Below are 12,645 nucleotides of genomic sequence, written 5' to 3' on the forward strand. Positions count from 1 at the left end.
AGGGGCGCAGGGGACAGCCTCTCGGGCTGTGGCTCCTGCTGCTGAGGCACTGGCGGCGGCGGCGGGGGCGAGTGCTGTTCCAGGGGGCTGTGGCCATGGTGCTGGCTGCTGTGCTGGCCCTGTCTGGCCCCCTTGGACTTCCGGCCTGCGGGATGACCCTGGGCCATGCTGTGGGACTCGAAGACCAGTGGGCTGGCTTTGCTCGCCGACTGGGCATTAGTCCTGCCAGAGGCACTCGCACTGTTTTTGGCTCTGACGTTTTCCACGTCAGCCGAGTTTCTATTGCTGTGACTGCTGTGCGGGTGGACCGATGGGCTACACTGCTTGTGATTCCCTGCGCCGGGCCGGGAGGCCGAGCCACCTGCTCCACAGAAGCCCCGACTGTGACCGGGGTCACAGCTGAGTGTGTTCAAGCTGAAAAAAATGATCAGTAATAGCAAACTGTGAGATCTAACATTAAAAGAAAATTACAGGACATTCATGTGGTCCAGTGGCTACGTCTCCATGCTCCCAACGCACGGAGGGGGTCCAGGTTTGTACCCTGGTCGGGGACTAGATCCCACATGCTGCAGCTCAGAGTCTGCATGCCACAACCAAGATCCTGCATGCCTTCAGGGACGAATGAAGATCCCATGTGCCACAACTAAGACCCGGGACGTCGAAGTACAGAAGTAAATTGAAAAAAATTATACGTACTTCATCAGTAGAGCCACTGCATATATGAATGACCCTTTGGTAGTTCTACTCGTGACAAGAAATAGGATACTTTTCACAACTCTACTGGGTCTGTTCTATCTGAAAATTTGGGCAGTAAGTCACTGGCCTCAGGTAGAGTATTTTAACCCGCATCAATGTAATAAACACATGGGATCTTCTAAGAGCTCTCAGTAACTGAGAGTGATACACAGGGCATTACAATTTTTTCCCCCGAGCAAAGACGAAAAGAAGAAACTTATTTTTTCTTTTAATTACATCAGCCAAATCTATGCATATTAGAGAATTTATCTCCAGCAGGTGCACATACTTTCCTTCAGATGAAATACCAACGATTCTCCTGAGATCAAATGGTCTCCCCACATCAAAGGGCGGGTTCGAGGCCTCAAAGGACAGCCGCCTTCGGAAGGGCTCCCAAATTCCTTGAGCTTCTAAATAGGCTGTTCCAATTACCAAGAGAAACAGCGCACTGCAGGGGGAGAAAAGATGGAGAATCCGGGTTCACGTGTTAGTGCGAGAGCAGCAGGATTTGATACTAAGGGCAGAGTTTCTTGGTCAAGTACACAACAATATAAAAAAACAAAATGCCTGTGACGAGCAAAAGCATCTGGGATAAAAGTCTGCCCACAGACTTCTCCAGCGTGCCAGTGTACAGGCAGGCTTGTACGGAGGAGATAACCACTAGAATCAGAACAGACACTGGAGGGCACCTTTCCTTCTGCCAAGCAGCAGCTCTTTAGTTCTAACTCTCCAGACCAACTCTCTTCCCTTGAAGGATGGGTTGGGTAAACATGCAAGTTAATTGAGAGGCGAGTAGATCTCATTCTTAAAAAATAAAGAAACAGACTGAAAAAAGGATGAGGATGCTAAGGGCTTAAAAAATATTTCTCATCAGTTTTACATTCTTTAGGTATGATATGACTCAATTAGCATACCCTATTATGTTTGAGTACATTTCATATGCCCAAATCAAGTAATTTCCTGGTAAATTATGAGGCTTTTTTTTTCCTTTAAGAAATTAAGCTGTACTGTATGTGTGTAACAAATTTTATAGGTAGAAAAGACTCTGGTTTATTGCATATGTCATCCAAGAGGGGTTTAGGTCTGACTGCTCCCAGTGGTGTATGTAAGCCTGACTAGGCAGGGCTGCCTCTTTTGTCTGTTGGGTGGATCCCTGGCAATCAGAACAGTGCCTGGCACCCAGGGGGAGCCGTGATCAACAGCGTCAAGTGATACATACACACCAACCTCGAAAGAAGACACAAGTACCTCATTATTCCTGAGATGATGATGTACAGAGCCAGCTCCCAGTTGGGCCTGGGCAGGGCTTCTGCACAGGTTGCTAACATATGGTAAGGAAGGGATGCATTCAATACAAACACAAACTCAGAGCCACTGGCTGTTATAAACTTCAGTTCACGGATGACTCTAGAAGCCGTGAAATCAGGAGTAAACCTAAAATGCAAAGGTGGCAGTGAGACTAGGTTTTTAAAAATATACTGCAAGCAGTTTAAATATAATAATTTGAAACAGAGCACAGAATTTTAGAGATTGGCACTTTTATTCAACTTTCTCATTTTCAGATGGACAAAGTATTGTCCTACGAGGTTAAATAACCAAAACAACTTTATTTTGTGGATAACTAGAAACTACATAGAAAGAGAACAATGGTTGACTTTCCAAAATCAGTAATTCAGAGAGAAGTCTCTGAGCTTCTTTCCTTTCCTTTTTTTTTTTTCTGTATTTAATTCCTTCTCCTCTCCCATGATACACTCACAATAATGCCTTTTTCCCCCCCAAGAAACCCATCCCAGCCCTACTGATGTACATCTCCTCAAGCACTGCTTTCTGTCCCATTTATTTAGTTTTTGTGTTAACTGTAAGCTCTCCAAGCACACGACCTGCACCTTGAGGCCAGGTGTCTTACTCCCCACTGAACCTGCAGGTGCAGAGTGCTGTGCCTCACACAAGTGAGAGAGGCACTAACGAAGAAGACGCCCGCTGAGGACCATGGAGTGAACCATGGAGTGAGCGTTCGACTAAAGGGCGGTGGTTACGTGTATTAGTGAACCCTTATAACAAGCTGTCAATTGTTAAAATGTGCTGCAACTATTACCCATGTAGGCATTACCACTGTTTTCTGATCAAACTCTCACACGACCTGGGAAAACTGCATGTGTGAGACCCAGTGTCTGCTCTACTGAGAATGATCTTACAGTTGGTTCTCTACAAAAACTTGAGAGTTTTTAAAAAATTAAGTATGTTTTAAATTATGAAAGCATGATAACACATTTACAGGAGACTTCAAATAAAGTTACATATAGTCCCACTATATATATACACACACACATATACACTTATCAGATCAGATCAGATCAGTCGCTCAGTCGTGTCCGACTCTTTGCGACCCCATAGTTCCACTATATAATTACTTTTTAAGTAGATAAGTTAAGATTTTTAGTTGGAGTTTCAATATCAAGCGCTCAAAAACTAATAGAAAGAATAGGCAAAAAAGCAGAAGGATATAGTAGACCTGACCTGAAAAGCACTATGAACCAATTCAACATATTTAAAATTTATAGTTTTTACACAACAGCAGGATACATATTCAATTTTCCATAGACAATGAACCAGGAGACACTGGAACATATCCAGGGACATAAAACAAGGTGCAAAAATCGAAAATAATTTTGAAACTGGTTTCTTAGTTTATTTGATCTACTTTGGAGTTTCCACAATTTTGAAAACAAAGAAATGAAGAAATAACCAAAGACTAAGTGGGAAAAAAAAAAGATTTAGTGATTCATCATCTTATGAGAACATACTTACAGAATGACTATGTCTTTAGAGGCATTGGCGCTCAGTGCAAACTCTTGACAATTGACGACTTTAAAGCCATATCCCTCACAGGAGTACCCACTGACTTCAATGGTTTCTATGTGAATTGGAAGTTGTCCTGTGTTCTCTACTTTAAATGTTCTTTTCAAAGTGAAATTGGGTTCCCTTAGTCTCATACCTAAAGGAAAAAAATGAGGAGTGTAAATCTTGCTGTCCCGTGCACCAGGTCCAAGTGACGATAACACATCCTTCACGAACGTATCCCAGAGATTATGACGGAGCTCGTCAGGCCAAAGGGATGAGCCACCACCCAGGTTTCATCAGGAAGTTCTCTTATTTGTTAAGTCATTTTAGATGGCGGAAGTTTAATTAGGCTTTGTATTTCACATTCAGAGTAAATCAGCTAAGGTATGCAATGAACACTGATACTTCAAAGCTCGTAAGATCCAAATGCAGCAACTCTGACAGCGAGTCCGGGTGCTCCCTTAAAGTCTCAAGTGCTCATCAGTCATACATGCACATGCCCATGTAGAAACAGTGTTCCTGTTTCTGGAACCACTTACTGTTGAAAAGGAGCGCTGATATTCGTGCGCGTGCCTACGACAAGAACACTCACCCTCCGTACAGTCTTTCAGCAGTGCTTCTGTGATTTTGAAGCGTAAGGAGCTCCCTGGGCCCGGAAGCTTGCCTGCCACCCTCAGGTTCTCGGTTGTCCCCTGTCCTTGGACCATCACGGCATCCATCACAGTCAGGTTATTTCTACATAAGAAGAAGCAGCCCAGATTGTCCTCCCCTTAAATTTGCACAATCTTTTGATCTTGAGTTTTACTGCTGCTTTATAAACAATGTGAAGATTAATACAGTAAATTGAACGGTCAAACGTTGGCACTTGAAAAATTTAAAAACGTTTACATGACGAAGAGCAAGAGTTTTACATTTTCAAGAGTCACACATGTACAGTAGACACTAGTCATGTCTTTTAGCTAAAAATATAATCACAATGTTATGTTTCATGAGGTTTGGTGCGCGTGTGTGTGCATATTTTGGACAAAATGAATACCCTGTTTCATAAATAAATTAATGCAAATATTAATATTGAAACAAATCAAGAAAGGACTCTTATATAAGTACCAGAAGTCAACCCACACTTAAATCACAGAACATACCTGATTATGATTAGGGAAGAAACAGTTCTATTGTGAACTGGAGTAAACTTTACTTTGACAGATTTCTTTTCTCCAGGTTTTAAAATTAAGTTTAAAACTAAATGTCGGGAGAGGCCCTCTGTGAATCCTGTTGAACTCTGCAGTGGGTGAGCCTTGAATCATTGGGCAAACAAACAAGAGTCATTAGTATATTTTCTGAAAAAAATTTTTCCCCTTTACCCCATCCACAGCCGAGTATTAGTTTCTCAAAATGACTAAACAAATTTATCCCTTATGATTTAGATCCTGGATAGCTGTCAAGCAGAGCAACCGATGATGACAACTTCATATTCTGCATTAAGTCCCCAAAGGGGTTTTATTCCCCAGGTCACCAGAGTCTTCATGTTTGTACTAAGCACTTGTTTTTGTGTACAGATCTTTTAACGTTAAAGGTTCTGAAACATGACATAAAAAACCAGAAAAGGACACACACCCAAGAGATGAGCAGCTCAACGCTTTAACACAAAGCAAACAGCTGAGTGGCCAGCGCCCAGCGTCCTGAAGTCCTGCTGGTGCTGCCCCTCACCTGTCAGTCATGGTTTTCCTGCCTCTCCCCTCAGAAGGCTACTGGCTGCAGAGTTTTAAGGCCACATCATTTTATTTATGAAGGTATTTCCAATTCATATCAATCTATCTTTGAATTTTATTTTGAAAGCTAAGCCCCTTATTATTGTTTCATAAACACTTAATGATTTAAAGTTCAAATAAGTTCAGTTTAATAATCAAAATATGACTTCTTGACAGTTACAGATAAGATTAAAAAGATTTGCTTTTTATTAAAAAAAAAAATCATAGTTAACACTGCTCTGATTTCAAGTAACATTAAGTTTAAACTTTTTTGGGGGCGGAAGGGCTGGTAGTACTTGGGTATAAATGTCCATGGCACTTTATATACCTGCTAACCTGTGGGAGGAGAGTGAATTTTCTATGATTTTCTACTATACACAGATCTATTTCAACAGCATGATTCTATGGACATAATTTCATAGCTAACAAACTCTGTGAAGCACACTACTTTTCAACTCTCTCTTCTGAGGCGGCTATTTTTTTCCTGCATTGAAAATTCTTCTCTGTCAATGTCTCCTAGTACAACAATGTTCTGACTGCTCCCAAATGGCTGGTGAGTAGGATCCCTTTAAATCAACTGTTCTAAGTAACTGACAAGCACATTATACACTATACCTATAGTCCCAACAAACAAATTCTGATGACATGGAAAATACTTTAGGATTCTGTGATACCTCTGGGCTAACACTCAGTAATTTTCATAGTGGTGGTTCTTGAAGAGGGATTCACGGACCCTTGGGGATCTGAGAGGTCTTTTTAGGTGTGTCAAAACTACTTTCACAACACAGACCAAAGTTCTTTGCCTTTTTCACTGTGTTAACATTAGCACAAGCAAAAGCAATGGTGGGTAATTAAACTGCTGACCCTTTAGCTAGAAGCAAGGTAGCCTTATCAAACCTCCCTGGTAGCCATGGCTTTTCTTCACTGCCAGGCACTTACAGCTAACAAAAACCCAAACCAAAACCTGTGACTGATTAACTAGTAGTAAATGTTAATCTTAAATCTCAGCCCTTGAGCACGAGGCTCTTCACTACCGTGTGACAGAGCGAGGATGCCTGAAGCGCCCCTGCAGCAGGCTGGCCCATGCCGTCTGGAAGAGCTATCTGAGATGCCAACACAACTAGCTCCTTCCTCAAGGGGCTCCATTTCTATCTGAAAAATGACTGAGAGTCAATATATGACTATTCAGACTGGAGTATTTAGTAGACATTTCCACAAAAATGAAGTCCATCTGTTCCTTTAAGGAAAGCAACTGAAGCATTTGTCGCCAATGGTAAAATTCAACTGTTTGAGTGTAATTTAGAATTTTGGCCTTGTGAACTTGAGAGCTTCCCAATAGTTAAAGAATTCCCTGATGAGATTCATGGTTACAGGGATGAACATGATTTTTTGGATACTGCAGAGTGAACTGTATCAACATTTGGAAGCTCTGCATATGTTAGTGACCAATATTTTCCAAATGATTGGTGTATATAGTGTTATGACAGCTAAAAAGGCAATTAAGACATCCTTTCTGCAACTACATGCATGTGTCAGGTCGGATCAGATCTTTATCATATACTTCAACCAAAACAATACATCTTAAGGGGCTGAATGCAGAAGCAGACATGAGAATCTATCTGTATATTAAGTCTGAGAGCCACTGAAGAACTCTGTAAAAATGTAAAACAATCTGTTCTTATTGCAAAACTGTTTTTAAAAATACATATCTATTTTTTCATTTTTATATTATCTGTCAAACAGAATGGGCTTATCATTATTTTAAATGAATTAAATCACTATTTTAAGGATCTCAGTTTTCATTTCTAATATGGTCAATACTGACAGATATAACCTGCAAAAACAAAAAACCTCTCTGGAGTCCTTAATAATTTTTAAAAACTGAGATAAAGCAGAAATCCTAAATTATTTTTCAGACTGTAAAGGAATCCTGAGATCAAATAATTTTAGATCCACAGTTTTACAGCACCGTAGAGAACTGTGAGAGAATTTATTTGAAGCTGACCTGAAGACCTCCTCCAGAATTTCTTATTTAGAATAAATTTCTGGGATCTAGGGCATTCTTATTCATCTTCCTACCTCTTATAATACCTACATCTTATAGGTACCACCAAAGATTTGGTAAGATAAGAAAGGCAAATACTAGGTCATTTACTTCTTATGTTTATTTTCTCTCTTTATAAGTGCAGAGTGAACGGAATTTGTGGTTACTGAACTTTCTAGATATTATCATTTAGATATCTGGATAATATCTAGATATTTGGATAACCCTGAACTTATTATTTTTATGGCATTTTTTAATGGTATCTTTATGGACAGAAACAAAGAAAATTTTAAAAATGATTCCAAGAGAATGGCATGGATTAGAATATGAGACTCTCTAAATTTTAGTCTAGTGTTCTACCTATTACTCAGCAGAAAAAAAAAAAATTGAAAATTACTTAGAAAAATAACTTTCTTATATAAGACTGACTTAAAAATAGATCTATAAAAAGTATTCCATAAAGATCTGGCTAATATATGTTTTATAGATTAAAACATAAAATTATGGGAAAGAACACAAATACTTGAAAAACTATAAAACATGTGGCTGGAGAGTAGTTAGTGATTCCTAACCAGTAATGCCCATGTGTCACATAAGCCTGGGCAAGGGCTCCCGACTCTGGGGGAACTACATGTGAACTTGGCCCTGCCAGCCATCACAGGTATGAACTCGGCCAAGGTACTTCCTCTCCCTGAGCTCTGTTCTTCCACCTCCAGCAGAACATGTGAAATACTTATCTCTCAGGGTGGCCAGTGATAGCCCAGCCAGGCTGTTGTAGTGATTATGCGAAATTACAAACGTGAATGCACCCGACATGGTGCTGACACATACTAGCTACTCAGGGAATGCTGAAAACCTTTCATTCTCGCCTGTGAGCCACAGACTGACTCATGCAGTCCACATTCCCCGAGGGCTTCCCATTCGCCAAGCAATTCATCTAAGGGCTTCCATGTTGGTTTGTTTCATCTGTTAAAAACCCCTGTGACATCCAGATTATTAAGTTCACATTGCAACAGAGGCTCAAGTTTGGAAAGGTTGACACGCTTGGTCGAGGTGACCAAGCTAGTAGGTACACAGGCATGAGGACCCCAGGAGCCGACCTCCCTTGTTCCAAATGGGAAGCAGCCAAGTCACAGCTCCCTGACAGACTGGGACCTGTGCACTGCAAGGGCCCACAGCGAGGAGAGAAAGGAGGGGCAGACGACTGTTCCCATCAAAGTCATTCAGATGATGGAAGATTAACTAGATTCTCACTCTTATTCATTCAACACCTTTCGTTTTATAAATGTGAGAAAAACTAAGATAAATAGAAGACAAGTCCTCAAGGAGCCTATACCCAGATTTGGGAAACACGGCACCACACAAGAAAAACAAACACCGAAGTTAACACAGGTGTAAATGAAGAGTCAGGGAAAATCAGAGGGCTGAACTGGTGGAGGGTCCACAGCCCGCGGGGCTGGTGTGCACAGGCTGTCTAAGGAGACGAGACGAGCTGGGCAGAAGGAAGGGCCCGGAGGCCAAGGGACTTGGGCCGACCTGCAGGTGGTGTCAGTTCCGAGTGCCAATTCCTGACTGACACAAGAAAGTTTTAAGTTCCAACATAATTGTGAGTGGGTTAGTGGCTGCTCAGCCTGGCCTGCATGACAGAGACTATCTGGTCCTAGAACAAACCAGCTTGTGTATACACTCAGCTGTTCAAAAATATCTGTTGAGGGAAAACTGTAAGTGCTACTGTGCTAAGTATGAATACAGCCAGCCACAGGTCTGGGCTTCATGGAGTTTACAATTTTATTAGAAAGTTTCCAAAATAAAAATTTAAATGACCAAGCTCAATATTTTGAAAAGAAAATAAAAAGAAATTAATAAAAAGAAATCATGTATTAGTCTATACACCTCATTGGCATCCTCTCAGAGGTTCTGGCAGCCATTATTATGGGCTTAACGTTTAATGCCCACAAACAGGACCTTCTACACAGCATGCCGCCTGTTGATCTAAATCCCACCCACTCCTCCTGGGCTTTATGCCTCTAAAAGAATTACTGGACTCTTCTGAACTTCTTCAGTAATCTGCCTTTCAGGCAGTTTAAGGATGGTTAATGTTTTTCTTCCACATCGCATCGGTCATATCATAAAATTACTTCTTTGCAATCGTATGAAGTTTGAATACTTACAGTGTTTCTAAAGACTTGGAATTCTTGTGTTCTTAAATCGATCTTTGCCGCCTTACTTAAGTTAAACCTGAAATTAAAAAACACACATAATTCTTTGCGAACAGCATCATAGTCAAAGCGGTTGCAGAGTAATTACCAAGGTTGTGTTTACCTTTCAGCAGATTTTGAGATCAATATTACCAGATTAATAGCCTTCAAAAAGCAGCTACAACTTACAGTTTATTCTTCACTTTTGAAACTAAAATATTTGAAAGGCTTCACCTGCTTCCTCTTTACACTGTTTTAGGAAGGAGTTCTTTATGATTTCTTTTTGTCTTCAACTGGAAGCTTTTCCAGATGCTTAATGTAACATCTCAGAGAAGGCAATGGCAACCCACTCCAGCACTCTTGCCTGGAAAATCCCATGGGTGGAGAAGCCTGGTAGGCTGCAGTCCATGGGGTTGCTAAGAGTCAGGCAAGACTGAGAGACTTCACTTTCACTTTTCACTTTCATGCACTGGAGAAGGAAATGGCAACCCACTCCAGTATTCTTGCCTAGAGAATCCCAAGAACAGAGGAGCCTAGTGGGCTGCTGTCTATTGGGTCCTACAGTCGGACACGACTGCAGCGACTTAGCAGCAGCAGCAATGTAATATCTGTTTCTCTCCCTAGAACTTTCTCTCAATCTCAATTATAGATGCAAGATTTCTCTAAGCAAATCTACTATTTATGAGCTGCAATAAAGCTTCAATACTTTGGCCACCCAATGCAAAGAGCCAACTCACTAGAAAAGACCTTGATGTTTGGAAAGATTGAGGGCAGGAGAAGGGGGAGACAGAGGATGAGATGGCTGGATGGCATCACCGACTCAATGGACTTGAGTTTGAGCAAACTCTGGTAGATAGTGAAGGACAGGGAAGCCTGGTGTGCTGCTGTTCATGGGGTTGCAAAGAGTCAGACGTGACTTAGTAACTGAACAACACCGACAACTTTCTATCAGACAAAAGATTTGGAGGTAAATGCTCGTAAGACCCCAGAACACCTTCTACGGGATACATATAATCCAGAGTGCTGTGGCCACAAAGGAGTCAATCCTGTATAATCATTAATTTAAAAACATCCTGATATTTTTACTTTATAGACAATAATACACCTGTAGTCCATGGGGTCACAAAGAGTCAGAAAGACTTAGCGACTGAATAACAACGAAATTTTAAATGTGTAAAGTGATCATTCACTGTTCATATGGAAACATTTTGATGATCTGAAACAATGCTTACCTTGATATTAACTTATCTACAAAGATGGAAGGGCTGGAATATAAAGCCAGGGGGATAAACTGAATATAGATGGGAACATCTGCAGGGTTTTCTAACATAATCTCTTCTTCCTTAAATGAAATAAAGAGGTGGTAAGTGAAAGATCTGCCCCATTAGAAGAAAGAGCAGATACTTCACACTGTGATGCATTTCCAAAGGCCCATGGCACCTGGATACTTACTGAAGAGCAGTTTGTATTAGTGAGGGGAAACCTCACGAGCCGGGGGGAGCTGAGGAGGGATGGCCAGGAGAGCTCGGCAGAAACTTTTGACAGGATGTTTTTCTGAAGGTCTGTATTTACTTCAAACATAGCGCTCAATCTAGAAAACACAATTTTTAAATCACTGTATCGAATTGAAATGCTTGAGCTTTCTCAATACAGGAAATTCTGTTAGGTGTGTGTTCTTGTGAAATTTTATTCTGGCCTTGAATAAACACAGGTTTACCTGCTCCTGACATCTTACTCTGTTTTCACAGACACATGAAGAGGTCTCTATTTTGGCACAGAGAGCTAACTATCACCAATCACCTGCCCTGTTTCCATACTGAAGGTGTAAGTGACCAGCCAGGCATACACAGATGACAGGATGGAATGGGGATCCTAAAGATCCTGCATGTTTAGGGGAAAGGTCTAGACACCAACAGCAGGTAAATATTTCAGCTGAACTAATGAGAAGGCAGCGCACTGCTTGGCGTATGGCTCCTTTCCCACTTGAGGAAAAAGCCACAAAATCTTACTATGCAATGAAGATGTCAGTTGAAACAATAATACATATGAGGGTTTTGTGTAGACATATATATGAAGCAATATTCAGGACCTCATCTGACTATTTCTCTACTTAGAAGTGTTTATAAACCAGCTGTTTAGAACTCAGAACACATTCCCTACGGAAACAGTATTACAGATGGGGCTAAACACTGAAGCCTATTTTATACCATAAGAGCACTGAATTATGATACCTAATATTGGTGAGAGTACCAGTTTTATAAGACTGGTAATGAGTTTTCTGTGACATGCATGTTGACAAGGTAATACAGAGGCAGGAGCGGGGAGAATGCCGCATTCACTATGCAGCTGCGACCTGGCAGCTCAGGGCAGGCAGGGAGGCTGGGTCTTCAGTGGGGAACACTAGGCTCACAGAGAGGAAGGCAGGGGTTTCGGTGGGTGGGAGGCAAAGAGTGAGCCAAGGGCAGCACTACCAGTCATTTATTCATAACTGGGGGTTAAAATACAGAGGCGACCTGTACATTACAACGTCTATTGTGGGAACTGGAGAACAAAGGAGTGTCTGAATTAGTGTTCTCTTAGTGAGTTCATTAGAAGAAGTCTCTTTGTACTAATTTTAACCATTTAAAAGGTAAAATTTACCTCTCTTTTTGCCTTAAGAAAACCTTTCACAGCAGGTAGTTCAGATACACAGAAACCTGCAGATTTGACTGTTCAGGGCTTGAATATACTAGGTTAGAATAAACCGGAAGATTTTGGTGATGCTGACAAATGCATCTCAAATTAGCCAATGGGGGGAAGAACAGTGTTCATCAGTCTTCCGATCAAGTCCTCTCTGGAAGCACACAGAGAGGGCCAATTTCTAAACTGCCACGTCCAAGTGTGTCTGTGCTTCCGAACCCAGCCACGGTGCTGATCTGTCAATGTGCGCACTCCCACCTGAGCCCTGTGCAGCCCTAGCAGGTTCAGCACCGGAAAGGGAGGCAGTTCCTTCCACAAGGAGCAGAGACACTCCTCCTATGGTGAGATTCAAATTCTAAAGTGTTTCCTTGCCTTGAATGCGAGTCAGAGGCAGTTAGAC

General features: G+C 41.4%; 1 protein-coding gene across 1 annotated transcript in view; it reads right to left on the reverse strand.

Annotated features, from left to right (window-relative positions):
• The window catches only part of TMEM131 (transmembrane protein 131), a 120,280-nt gene that overhangs the window by 20,866 nt on the left and 86,769 nt on the right, over positions 1 to 12,645 (reverse strand). The window contains exons 22-30 of the mRNA XM_010829857.1: positions 11,019 to 11,157; positions 10,799 to 10,908; positions 9,540 to 9,606; positions 4,719 to 4,870; positions 4,169 to 4,311; positions 3,544 to 3,730; positions 1,984 to 2,169; positions 1,025 to 1,183; positions 3 to 414 (exon numbers count right to left, since the gene is read on the reverse strand). Coding sequence (XP_010828159.1) covers positions 3 to 414; positions 1,025 to 1,183; positions 1,984 to 2,169; positions 3,544 to 3,730; positions 4,169 to 4,311; positions 4,719 to 4,870; positions 9,540 to 9,606; positions 10,799 to 10,908; positions 11,019 to 11,157 — 1,555 coding nt within the window. The remainder of the gene's footprint in view (positions 1 to 2; positions 415 to 1,024; positions 1,184 to 1,983; positions 2,170 to 3,543; positions 3,731 to 4,168; positions 4,312 to 4,718; positions 4,871 to 9,539; positions 9,607 to 10,798; positions 10,909 to 11,018; positions 11,158 to 12,645) is intronic.

The sequence above is a fragment of the Bison bison genome, unplaced genomic scaffold (genome assembly GCF_000754665.1).
Source record: "Bison bison bison isolate TAMUID 2011002044 unplaced genomic scaffold, Bison_UMD1.0 scf7180017864508, whole genome shotgun sequence".
NCBI classification, from domain to species: domain Eukaryota; kingdom Metazoa; phylum Chordata; class Mammalia; order Artiodactyla; family Bovidae; genus Bison; species Bison bison.